At 38.3% G+C, this 14060-nt stretch overlaps 1 protein-coding gene across 3 annotated transcripts in view; it reads right to left on the minus strand.

The window, feature by feature from the left end:
* Nucleotides 1–230: 230 nt before the first annotated feature.
* ACADSB (acyl-CoA dehydrogenase short/branched chain) overlaps nucleotides 231–14060 on the minus strand; it is a 45284-nt gene continuing 31454 nt past the window's right edge. For 2 of the 3 annotated variants that reach the window (XM_020280752.2, XM_020280754.2), the window contains 5 exons: nucleotides 13657–13749; nucleotides 10975–11064; nucleotides 7637–7774; nucleotides 5095–5194; nucleotides 231–4288 (listed from right to left, as the gene is read on the minus strand). In XM_020280752.2, coding sequence (XP_020136341.2) covers nucleotides 4218–4288; nucleotides 5095–5194; nucleotides 7637–7774; nucleotides 10975–11064; nucleotides 13657–13749 — 492 coding nt within the window. In that variant the 3' untranslated portion in view covers nucleotides 231–4217. Of the gene's footprint in view, nucleotides 4289–5086; nucleotides 5195–7636; nucleotides 7775–10974; nucleotides 11065–13656; nucleotides 13750–14060 lie in introns of all 3 variants that reach the window. The other variant, XM_020280753.2, reaches the window with a different exon arrangement.

Raw genomic sequence — 14060 nt, forward strand, 5'->3', positions numbered from 1 at the left:
TTTTGTCATTAAAAAAAAAGAGTCCTCTGGCAAAATTTTCTTTAGCATCATGAATTTAAACTTGGTCTACGTTATAAGACCTCTTCTCTGAAAACAAAATTGGCTTACATAAGAGGCAAGCTATTGGCTTGGTAAACAAAGGTGTATCTATCTTGCAGGAAGATTACATTATTTTCTTACTTCATCTGTATGTATAACAAACAATTTTGTTTTCAAGAGTAGCACAAAGCTCCAGTTAATTTCGTGCTTTATTTTTTCATTCTCCATACAATAGTGGTTTTATAACACTGAATACAGCCTAATATATACCATTAAAACAAAACTTCCACCTTATGAAAGAGCAGCAAAAATACATTGGCAAGGATAGTGCATTTATAAAATACATCAGAATAATGAAACCAAACGATCACACAATAATCTTCACATTTGACATAGTAGCCTAGGAGAGCCACTAAATGCCAGGATCTTTGGCAAGTGATTCATACATGTAAGCAATGACATGGGTCAATCACAACATTTCTGAAATGTTAACTCTTTATCAGTTAAACATAAATCAGCAAGAGTAATGAAATATGAGGATGAAATTAAAAATGCGTTGAACAGAAACCATCTTTAATAATAGGAAGAACACTGAATTGGGAAGTGCATTTGGGTTCTTGTCTTTGCCCCTGGACGGATGATCTTGGGCAAGTCATCTAAGCTATGAATCCTTCACTTTTAACATGAAAGAGTCAGCTGGATGGTTCACTAAGGTCTTTCCAGGTTTAACTTTCCATGATTCTAAAATCTTTGATGCTCATTCATTTTTGCGTTGTAAAATGAAATCTCTAACAATACTGACTTGGCAGGTGGGTGGAGTCTAGCTCTGCCCACGCAAGTCTGCTTAAACAGTTCTTTCCTTTCTGAGCCCCAGGACAGCCCGATCCTCAAAGTAACAAAAATGATAACAGGCTTCAGGAGGCAAAGCACTGGTTCTCCACCCGCCTCAAATTCAAGATAGCGTTAAAGAGTTCAAAGTCATGAGTACCAGAAGACAAGTAATAATGAAAGAACTACAAGGAAAATCCACAACATCCTCTTTGGTAAAATAACACATTTCACCATTCACTGATTCACTAACAGAAGAAGGTGCATGCATATAGTATTAGGTTATTAAGTATGAAATGTCCGACTTCCCTAAGTACTAAGTTTGACAGCTGATATCTCTCACATTTATTTCTCTTTGACACTTTTTGTTTTATTTTTATTGTGAAGGGTACATCCTCAGTATTTCAAACACATGTTTTGACTTGTGATTATCTTTCACATTTTTTTAAGAGCAATTTTTGTGAAACCACAGGTAAGTCAAAAATTCATGTTATTTTCAAATATGAGTTCCATCATGGAACCAAGGTAGCACAGACACCTCCAAATATCAACAGTGTTTGGGAAGGATGTGGCTAATGAATGCACGATACGTCGATGGTTTGAGAAGTTCCATTATGGTGAGTTTAATATTGAAAATGAGCCACATGGGCGACCTGAGACCAAGGCGAATAATGATGAGCTGAAAGCTGTAGTGGAGGCGAATCTATCTCAACCTACTTGTGAATTAGCGGCATGGTTTGATGTTACTATTCCAACAATTTGAAACAAATTGACAAGATAGAAAAGCTGGATACATGGGTGTTCCGCATGAATTAAATGAACGTCAGCACAGAAATCGCCTTGAAACTTGCCTTTCTTTGCTGTCACAACATAAAGGTGAACTGTTTCTACACTGTAGTCCAATGGCTGGATAAAGATGCAGTGCCGAAACACAGCCTAAAACTGAATATTAATCAAAAAAAGCTAATGGTGTCTGTTTGGTGGTCCAGCACTGGTATTATCCACTACAGCTTCATGAAACCTGGTCATTTGATACAGCGGATGTCTACTGCAACCAACTGTATGGAATGATGAGGATGCTTGTGATTAAGCAGCCGAGCCTGGTCAAGAAAGGCAGGCCAATCCTCTTGCAAGGCAATGCTTGTCCACATGTTGCACAAACAACGCTGCTCAAGCTACAGAAACTGGACTTGGAAACTCTCTGTCATCTACCGAATTCACCAGACCGTGCACCAACTGACTACCACTTCTTCAAGGCTTTGGACCACTTCTTGCAGGGAAAAATATTCAATTCTCAATAAGCTGTGGAAAATGCCTTTCATTATTTCATCGCCACTGGCTCTCCAGGTTTTGTCGCTGCTGGCATAAACAAGCTACCGTTAAGATGGCAAAACTGTGTCAACAGTTTAGGCACATAATTTGATTAACTGTACTGGTTCTTGTTTGAAATATTATAAACCACACTTTTGATTCAAAATCGGACATTTCATATTTAATGACCAAATATAATACATAATATAATTAATTTTAAGTGTTCTTTGTGAACATGCACAAAATATGTACACAAAATTAAAACTTTTATCAATTCTAAATGTTAATTCAAGGTCCGATGTATGTGGGAGGCTCTTTGATACTGCTAATTTGAACACGAGGTTTATTGTACTTTTGCATGTTTATAATTCCATAGGAAGAAGTTGGGATTCTTTCTACTAGCGTCAGCTTCCACTTCATCATCTGTAAAGACCACCTCTTTCACATAATCACCGAAATTAAAGCTGTCTAAGGCCCCTGTAGGGCATTTCATCCGTCCCCTACTTTTCTTATCAGATTACTGTCTTTTTGTTCTGAAAGACTGAATGAGTGGGTTTTCATCATCTCCCTATTTGAAAGTCAAGTAGACTTTATCTCTTTGGATTCAAGGTCTAAACTTGTCCTTATTTCTTCCTAATATTTTAATGTAATTCCTATCTCAATTGTATTTATGCAATTTTGAATGTTTAACTATGATTTGCATTGTGGAAATTAATCCAATTCAATAAACATGAGTGAGCAAAGCAAAATTACTTTGAAAATGTCAGGTTTTCTTAATAAACATCCTTTCATTAAAGTACTAAAATGCTTCCCACTTAACAGCAATGATTATTTTAAGCCACTGAAGGAGCTTTGGGACATTTTTCATCTCTAACCCATGGCCCCTGTCCAGAATACATAAAAACTCCTCTGTTATCTGCCTTGCTCCTGAGGGGACTCTGGATCTGTACCCTCAATGGGGTCTCTTGTTCTTTAACACTGAAGAGGTGGCATTGCCAACTATACATTTTATTAAGCTTTGCCTATTTTATAATTTGTATTGTAAAACAATAGGTTTATTTTTGCCTTCCCAAATATAAATGAGAATAAATATGCTTCCTCAAACTCTACAACTCTCCCCCCATTCCTTGTGAGAGTCTGATACCCTTCCTTATGGGCAACAACTGAACCAAAAGCCAATTTCTGAATTACTATTCAGGATAAAGGTCAATAACCAAGTTTGAGGAAATATACTGTTTCAATTAAAATACAGAAAAAAATTGTACTATTGAAAAATAGCACATAATAGAATGATTATTACAATATAGTACAGCATTTTCTGATTATTAAAACAAATTAAACTTTATACTTGAAAACTAATGTAGAGACTTATTTTTAAAATGACCTGCTGAAGCCATCATGGACTGCATCTTTTATAAAGATCAATCATAGTAACAAATGATATTGTTTTATTTACTTTGTTAAAATAAGGTTTTCTTCAATTATATGACCTACACAGTTATATGCTTATTTTCCACCCATTCTCATATTTAAAACTAGAATTTTTAGATTTTTCTAAATAAATTTTTATTTAGTTTAAAAACTCATCTAGCCATTTAGAATTGAAAAGAGTATTAAGTAAAAATTGCCTCCTATAACAAATGTTTCTCTGACTGATGCCACATGATAAAGATTTAATAGGAATATAAAATAACTATTTCTATAAGTAATTCAGTACTTTGAATGTCTTTATTTTCCCAAATGCTGATGAGGTGAAACTTCTCTATTCTCTGAAACTAGAGTGATATTATAAATATGTATAGAACTTTAAAACCAGTTTTGGAGAAAATATGGGTGCTTGTCTTCCCAAATTTAAAAAAATGATCTCCTGTGTCTAAGTTAAGCAGACTGAAACAGTAAAATCTAAAAGGCCTGTCCCCAAGACCACAACTAAGGGCTTAAATAAAATATTTCAATGCTCTGGAGCTTTACTTCTCCAACAAGGCACAAGAGTTTAAAATTTTACAACAGCGACACCTGAAGTCCCATTCCTAGGGATGTCAGTATTCCATATCGATGAGCTTCGCGATGGTGTTCAGCTGAATATTGGAAGTTCCTTCATATATTGCACCTTAAACAAAAGGGGGCAAAAGGAACAATTGGGAGTGGAACCACAGTTAAAAGTCTATATAAGAAATAGCTTTATGCATGTTACCTCTGCATGCTATAAAACTGTTACTAGCAACATCATTCAATGTCCCCTGACTATGGTACTATTTGACAAAGTAATTTTGACTAAGAGATGACAATCTTCCATTTGGCTTATACATGTCCAGAATCAGTATTAAATAGTTGGCAATTCTGATTCTCAAACTATTAACACATAAACTCAGACTGTCATTAAGGAACAGGTAGCTTTTGGAGCTGTCGTTATTTTCCTATCTAGTCATGGAGCTGAACTGCTCAGGCTTTATTAGACACTCAGCTTCTGACACTAGAATGATTCCTCAAAGAACAGCCTTAAACTGTTTATGAATGGCCTTCCAGCTTCTACAAGCCTAGCAGCGTAGTACGTTAGCAATCTCGCAGCTTCCAGCTGGGTGGCCACGAGGGCCACTTGGTGTTAAAGCCCATACACTAATCATACAATATTAAAATTTAAAAAAATTAAGATAGATTTTCTTGTAGTTTTACTGAAAAGCCTGTTAAAGTATTTTAAAAGGCAATTTGATGTTTTTAAAAACAACCCCCGCCTTTTATTAAATAAGAGATAAGGAAAAACCCAGCAACAAGAAAACAAGAAAGCCAATAAACACCTACTGAAGAGATTAAAATTGCCTTTATCTAGGTACCAGCACTATTATATAAAATTGACAAAATAGCCAAAACACCTAAAGAGGCAAATAAATTAAATAAAATGTAAAATAACCTATTTACCAATCTTTGCATCTCGGAAATATTTTTCCACAGGGTAATCTTTGATGAAGCCTACTCCTCCCATCCACTCGATACATTTACTAGTTGTTAGCCCTGCAATCTACAAAAATAAGAAGCAAATCACACATTGAAACCACAGAACTTATGCATTCTAAACACTTCTGTGTAACATTTTTAGCAACCTGGATTTACTGGTATTGGGAACTGGAAGGAATGAAGTTATTTTATAAACTAGCACTGTCTCTGTAGTCCTATTTTCTATATCATTTCTGTAAAATATCCTATTAATTCACAAAATTCCCATTTTCTTAAGAAAATTAGAGTAGTGTTCACACTATGTGCTTGCTGAGAGGAGCTGTTCATTTGGGGAGCATTTATCCAGGGCCTTCTTTATGCCCCACACTCTGCCAGCCGCCGGGCACGCAATGGTGGAGTGGCTGGTCACTGCCCCATCGGTCCTGGTGGCCACTGAGAGACATTAAACCACAAGCACAGAAACTGATAAACGGCCTGGGATGAAAGGAGAGCTTGTTGGGAGCCTTGACGTGATATAGATGGCGGAATAGCTGCGGGATTAATAGCATAGCTGAGACTTAAAGGATGAGCTGGGGGCATTTCAAGCCGAGGAACATGAGGTCAGGCTCCAGGGGAGAGTGGGCTCCTTGTCCCCAAGGCCCTGCGAGTGAGCCTGTGGCTGGGATCGCAGTGAGCTGTGAAAACAGAGTGGAGGGCAGGCCAAGCTCGCCGAGTGGTGAGCGTTTGAATATTACAATGGCCCCTCAAGGACGTCCACATCCTAATCCCCAGAAACTGCAAACATGCCACCCTGTGTGGCAATAGGGACTCTGCGGATGTGATTACGGTAGGGCCCTTGAGATGGGGTGGTTATCCTGGTTATCCCAAGGTAATCACAAATGTCCTTAAAGGGGCAAGAGGGAGGAGTACATCATTGAAGGCCCCGTGGAAGCAAGGCAGGGAGCAGAGCAGAGACGCGAACATGCCGCGCTGTTGGCTTCAGATGAAGGAAGGGGCTACGCGTCAAGGAATGCGAGCGGGCTCTAGAAGCTGGAAACGGATTCTCCCTAGAAGGTCCACACAGGCAGCCCTGCGGATGCCTTTATCTTATTCCAGTGACACCCACTTCAGACTTCTGACATCCAGAAGTGAGAGAGAATAAAACTCTACAGCTACAGTGACCTCATTTTTGGTAATCTGTTACAGCGGAGACAGCAATCTAATACATAGTTCCATTTGTTGCGAGAGACCACCGACGGGTTTAAAGCTGGAGAGTGCCGTGGCCTCACGGACACTGTGACAGGGGAGACTGTGTGGGAGGGAGCGACCGGGGCCAAGAGGGCAGCGAGGTGACTGCAGGAGTTCAGTCAAGAAGTGATGCCGCTGGACGAGACAGGTGGCAGCAGAGAAGGAGAGAAATACACTGATTCAGGAAATCTTTTGGGGGTAGAATCCACAGGGACTGACGACGGATTTAACGTGGGGGATGAGGAAAAGGAGGACGCCAGGATGATGCTCAGGTTCTGAGGGTGCAATGGGTGGGCGGGCAAAGCAGAAGCTGGAGGCCGGGCGCTGTGGCTCACGCCTGTAATCCTAGCTCTTGGGAGGCCGAGGCGGGCGGATTGCTCAAGGTCAGGAGTTCAAAACCAACCTGAGCGAGACCCCGTCTCTACTATAAATAGAAAGAAATTAATTGGCCAACTGATATATATATAAAAAAAAATTAGCCGGGCATGGTGGCGCATGCCTGTAGTCCCAGCTACCCGGGAGGCTGAGGCAGAAGGATCACTGGAGCCCAGGAGTTTGAGGTTGCTGTGAGCTAGGCTGACGCCATGGCACTCACTCTAGCCCGGGCAACAAAGTGAGACTCTGTCTCAAAAAAAAAAAAAAAAAAAAAAAAAAAGCAGAAGCTGGGTATATTAGTCTGGAACTCAGAAGGGAAGTTGAGGCAGGAGATGAAATTCAGGGGCTGGAGAGGCTGAATGAGTATTTAAAGCCATGGAGTGTCTAAAACATACCATTGAGGCTAGGAAACAGCTGCCCAATGGTTTGGCTAAATTCTCTGGCCAAAGTCTAATGAGTTAAATATAAAATGCGTCCATATGAGTAGAAAGTATTAAAAAAAACAGTTTTTCCTCGGTATTTTTAACCTCATTCGCTCACATTATGAAGACATCACCTTCCACGGCATTCGCTTTGCCCTAACTTGAAGCAATGGGCACCAGACCATCACTGAGAGGAAGCTCCACCATGGATTTGCAGTGGCTGGTCTATCTGATCTGGGCTACTCATGAAAACACTGAGACCTCACAGAGTGAAAGCATTTTCCTATGGCAGCTTTACATTTTTGCTTTTCTATTATAGGAACTGGAAAAGTCCATGTTATTGTACTTGAAAAACAATCAAAACTCAATCAACGTTCCTAAGTGAAAAGGTTAACAACATATCTGGGAAAGAAAAAGAAGGATAAATTATAATCCTTAATTACTGTTATTGTTTGTGTTGTATTGTATCATATTTTTTTTACCTCTGATGCATAGTATTTCGCCATAGATGCTTCCTTTATGAATGGCCTTCCAGCTTCTACAAGCCTAGCAGCGTTGTACGTTAGCAATCTCGCAGCTTCCAGCTGGGTGGCCACGAGAGCCACTTGGTGTTGAAGCCCCTATTAACATTCAGGACCACATTAGAGAATTATGGTTTCTAAAAAGCAACTCATCCTCAAAGTCCTGCCTGGACACACAACACTGACATGCTCAAAATATACTCCAAAGGAAATCCACATTCATTTATTTAAAGTACTTAAAAATCTGCAATCTAAAATGAAATATGATACTACAATTATTGTTAAACCCTCTTTTCTTAGAAACATTTCAGAGTCCACATATTTCTTCACAATTGTCAAGATTTAAAAAATTATCACAAAGTTTAAAGATTTCACTGTTATATTTAATAATTATTTTTAACTCTTTATGATCAAAATTGAGTTTAAGCTAAATCCCTGCACAGCAAAACTTTGAATATATTCTTTATTTGCTTGAATTAAGAAAATTTTGATTTTGTACAGATGTTACCTGTAAGGTAATGAAGGAATATTTGAAGCACCAATCATTCCCACCCTGAAATTTTTGAGGGTGATTAGGTGCATACTCAATGTTTGTCAATGAAAGAAACTGACTTAGTGAGAATACAGATATTAACATTTATAGTTATAAACAATTTCTTGGAAATAATAGGCACTGATATTTACTGCAAACCGAAATGTTTCTCATGTTTAACCCGTCTATCCATCCTCTCAGATATTTACCAAACGGCTATGGCATGCGAGGCACTGTGTGGAGCGGTGGAGAAATCACACCGAACATTATAGTCACAATTACTTGTTTTCATGATCCATACAGTCCAGTGGGGAGAGCAGATAATAATTATAATAATGTGTGATGAATGTTATTAAGATAGAGAATCTTGATTAAGTCAATCACACAATAATCCCAGGAGTGGCCTTTTTAAAAAATGGAGAAATAAGCTCGAGAAAAACAATACTGCTCATAAATATTCTATAGATTCTTTTCCTTCTCTATTTGATATGTACAAAAATTTGATATGTACAAAAAACATGTAGGTTATGAAGGTTATGAAGCATAATAATAAACTAAATACCCATTTAACTATGTGCAGAGTAAACCCTTCTGATTTGTCTTGTCACTTTACGGCATCTTTTGAGGAAAAGAAATTTACCAATTTTATCACTAATCCTATCTTTATCATTAGTACTTCTTGTGTCCTGTTTGCAAAATCCTTTCCTACCATGAGGTTATATAGATATTCTCCTAAAAATTTTAAAGTTTTGCTTTTTACATTATGTCTTTACAGCAGAAATCTATTTTCTATATGGTGTGAGGTAGGGATATAGTTTCATTTGTATCCCCAAGGAAAGAATATTCCCAATTCTGTGATCTGCAATGCCATATCTGTCATATATCAAATTTGTATACATATGTGGGTCTATTTCTGGCTTGTTTTGTTCCATCAGTTAATTTGTCTATTTCTATGCCAATGTTACTGTTCTAGAAATTTTTTATGGCTTTTTATATGGAATTCAGAGATTCTGATTATTTTTTGCAAACTACATTCGTTCAGTTCAATTCATACAGACACCATCCATGTTGTTTATTCCAATTACCACGTTAGGTACCATGAGAAAAGTGAGTGAGGCATGTCTCCTGCTCTATAAGAACTCACTATTGCTGAATACTGGTTCCCTAACTACGTTGAGAACACAAGGCCTGGCACAGACATGTTCAATAAATCTATGCTGAATAAACAATTGAAAGAAATAAGATGAACAGGCCTGGTCCATACCCTCAAGGACCTTGTAGCCTAGAGGTGAGAAAGACCAGAACGAACGCATGCAAAACAAAAACCAAATCACCCCAATGAGATAAAGTTGTTAAGAAAAAACCCTACTAACTTTAATCAAAGCTTCACATAGTTAATAATGTTGCTTTTTAAGATCAAATTTCCAAGTTTTCTTTAAATTATCCACACTAGGCATCTCTGAAAATGTCATTATGATTATACCTATTAGTATACCTGACCTATCTCTCTCTCTATAGGCACACACAGAAGCAGTTTCCTGTGTACAAGAGAGGTAAAAGACTCTCAAAACTGTCTCTACATTCTGTCCCTTTCATCTCAATCTTTGTGGTAGCTGGCTCTGAGCAAGTACTCTAATGAAATGAAAATTAGACCAGGAGCCAAGACACAAACCTGTAATTTTGGTATCATACTAGCTATGTGACCTTGGGAACTCAAACTCCACGTGTCTCAGTTTCCCACGCATAAGATGGGGATGATAGTATGGGCTGTGGTAGGCACTGGCCAGGCCTGCCGCACTCAGTCCTTCTGGGTCTTGAACTGGCTGTGCATGTGCATAGCCTGGTATCTCTATACGTGCACAGTTTGAACATACTCATCATTATTATGAACTTGAAGACAATGCAGCACAACAGAGCTGGTAGTGTAATAAGAAATTGTGCTTGGAACCTAGAGCTGCTTGAAAGGAGGTTTGCAACCATGTAAAGTAATTATTCTGGAATTTTAGAGTGACATGCTTCAGGTTGTTTAAAAGGCCTGGTGAGCTGCCATTCCAGGCTGCTGCTACCTTGGCAAGACATCTGCATGGACAGGAAGAATGCCATTGCCAGCAAGGAATCCCGATTACCCGAGGAGAAGAAGCTGCGTCGCTGGACCAGGCCAGTATTTCCGAATATGCTTGGCTGATCAAATCTCATTTGCATTTACTGCAGCAAACTGGTTCTTCTATAAGATGTGCCAAAGCATAGTCCTCTGAGGATTACCACGTGGCTGTGGACTAAACAGGGACTCAGAACAAGTGTTAGTATTTACTGAACACTTGTTATACTCAAACAATGTGTGAAACACCTTATACATACCTAATTTAAAATAGGACAAGTAGTAGTAGTATTTTACAGATGAGGCAGATGAAACTTAGAGAGGCAAGATAACTTGCCTATGGCCTAAAGCTAATAAGTGGAAGAACCAGGTTTGAACCCAGGAAATCTGACTCCAGACACCATACCCTGGAGCTTCCGAAGCAGTGAGGTAATGATGCCATAGTGCTCACCAAGATATCCTGCATCCTGCCATAGCTGGGCCTCAAGGACTACCGTCTCCCGCTTTCTGAAAAGATCAAGGCATTCCCAAGTATACTCCCCGAGGCCTATTTCGTCCTCCCCACCCCTCTGCCATTAAAATCCTCTTGAGGCGATTCCCTCCGAGCCTTTGCATTTCCAGGAAGCTGGGAGGATCCAGTACAGTAGAAAGGGCCTAATAATTACATACCTGGAAGTCAAATACTCTTTTGCCAAATTGTGCCCTTTCTTTAATATATGGAATAGTGTAGTCAAAACATCCTTGGGCCAGCCCCAGCATCTGTTAAAAAAATAAAAGATCAGATTTTTTTATTTTGTTACAAGTTTATGCTTTTAATTATCCAAGTTGTAAACTGCTTTTACACATAAATTGAACAGTTGAGGTAAGGGAAGAACTGGAGAGGTTGAGGTGGTGAAGTGTGTGTCAATAACACATCGTCACCCACTGCATTTGTACAAAAGAACTTCTGACAATTGGGGAAAACTTTGAGTGATTTCTTTTGAGCATATTTAATTCTAGCATAGAGGTCAATATCTAAGCAAGGCTATGTTCACACAACCTGACTGCATTTTAGGCATCTTCTTTAACCAGGCATAAAAGTAAGCCACAAAAGTTTTACTCAGAATTGGCCTCAGAGACTACAGAATAATAGCTTCCCCCAGTTCTCCTAGAAGTAAAATGTGGACGGTCACTTTTTAACCTTCTACCTTCCTGTCCATTTTGTATATGATTAGGATTACTAAGACTTTCAGGCAAGGGCATCAGAACACGTGAGAGCAACGTTTCTCAACCCTGGCTGCACATTAGAATCATCTGGGGAACTTGATTAAAAAATACTGAAACCTGGGATTAACAACAGAATCCAGATCTTGGGAGTAGAGAGTTGGGGAGTGTGGCCCAAACATCAGCATTTTAAAAACTCCTCAGTGATTTAATGCACAGTTAGGACTGTGAACAACTGATAGAAAACAACTGGTGGCGATGTGGTGGCTCATGCCTGTAATCCTAGCACTCTGAGAGGACTAGGTGGGAGGACCACTTGAGCCCAGGAGTTTGAGGTTGCTGTGAGCTAGGCAGATGCCATGGCACTCTAGCCCGGGCAACAGAGTGAGACTCTGTCTCAAGGAAAAAGAGAGACAGAACAAGTGGTAAAAACATTAATTTACACACTTGAAGAACAAATCAGGACACGGTGACAATTTTAGCTAAACTGTCTCATTGCTAACTAACTTCCATCTCTATTGAACAACTCAAGCTTAGAAATGGTTCCTAAATTTCAACATTAGGCAGCTATTAAATCACTATCTAATTATGTCAAACTATGTAGGTTTTAGAAAAAGAAAAAAATCAATAGTTAAAGCTTTTGGGGGAAATGCCCACAAACTCATCAATATTTCATTAGTGTTCATTCACATTTTCTTTCAGCCTTTTATTTGGAACTCCCAAAAATAGAATATTAAGTTAAAAATTAAAGGGACAACTCTCCCTTCCCACAAATCCCAAATTAACATGAGGCAGCAGACTCATTGATCTTTTGCCTATGAGATAAGATGATGTCACTATACTCTTACAATTTAAGTTTAAAATATGTAAATAACACCCTATTTTAATATGAAGACTGACATTATCAGTTGTCAGTTAAAATAGGCTTTCCCATCTGAGTAAAATGTTTCCATTATAAATACCGAAAAACTAAATTCTGAGTGCAAGGTTTTGAGGACAGACGCCTTCAGTTCACTGTTATATTCGATGTCCCTCCTCTTCCAAAAGGCATCCACCGAGACACAGTAACTACCTGACCTTAACTTTTAATTAGGTTATAAGATAACTTGGAGTAATTAGACTAAAGCTCAGGCCATGTATTTTATTGCCAGAACATCTATATTATTTATATGTCTGGGAATAATGAGATCCACTACTGTAGTATTTAATGCCATATCTGAACAAGTTAAATCACAGAAAAACTTTAAAAAGAACTGATAAGCCAATATTCTTTAATAAGATATTGTATAACTTTGTGAGAAACCTGGGTTAAGTTTTGATCTAAGAATAGTTTGTTGGCAGAATAACAGCAGCAGAAAAAAACTCTAGATCAAAACTCTAGATCAGCAGATCAAAACTCTAGAGTGATAATCCAATGTATATTCCAACAGCTGATATATATGTAACATCTTCAAAATCTGAAAGCTACAAGTTCTTAAATTTTGGATACTCACTGATTAAAAATAAATATGCGCTACAAAAATGATGTAATTTACAATAATACCGAAGATATTATTCATTTTGTTAGTCTAGAAAACTGATATCACTTAATAGAAAAAATACTATATGCATTATAAAGGGCAAATTTGGTTAAAAAAAGAGAAATAGTTCTCATCTTATACATCTATTCAACTATGGCTCTTTTATTTCATGTGCCACCAAAAAAAACATTGTCTGATTTTCACATGCAAAACACCAATCAACAAAATCTATTTATTATCTATAGAATAGAGATCCTGACCACACAATAGAATAAATATTCTTAATTTTAAAAATTCCTTCCAGAATCAATTTCAGGCCTTCCTTAAAAAGTTAATTTTTTAAATGCCATTTTAAATTTCCAATACATTTTGGAAGTTATTGGTGGAAGTGCTGAACAATACATTAAAGCAGAAAAACCGCATCTCTAGGCCACTGTTTAGCTCCCTGGACACTTCCTAAATGACCGCAACAGAATCCGAAAGGTAATCAAAGCAGCACTTTCATCTCGCATGGGGGAAGGCCGCCACCTTGTGTTCACAGCTTTCAAAGACTCACTGGTCTCACAAGATTGTCTTCCTTTTCCATTTCAATTGCCTCACATGGTGGAGGAGCTACAGTTGGACTTACCTGTGCAGCAATTCCTATTCTACCATTGTTGAGGGCCCCTATGGCATACTTATAGCCATGTCCAATTTGTCCCAAGATATTGGTTTCTGGAACCTGAAAAATACAAAGGTGCACTTATTTCTCAATTTAATTTGACATTATTCATTTTGACCATGTATTTTGCAATGCACTCAGACTCTCCATTTGTGCGACATTCCTCTCTCTCAGTACTTGCTGACGTCTGAGCATCTCCCCCTGCACTGTTTCCCCACAGCTCTCGGAGGGAAGGTACTCAAATCCCCGTTGTTCACTACTGCATCCTCCAAAGCCTTGCACAATTTGCTGTATGAATTAATGAATAAACCTAGAAATCGCATACAATTTATCCATAACATAAATAAATATTCTTCCCCAATTCTTATCTG

Source organism: Microcebus murinus, chromosome 14 (genome assembly GCF_040939455.1).
Source record: "Microcebus murinus isolate Inina chromosome 14, M.murinus_Inina_mat1.0, whole genome shotgun sequence".
Taxonomy (NCBI): domain Eukaryota; kingdom Metazoa; phylum Chordata; class Mammalia; order Primates; family Cheirogaleidae; genus Microcebus; species Microcebus murinus.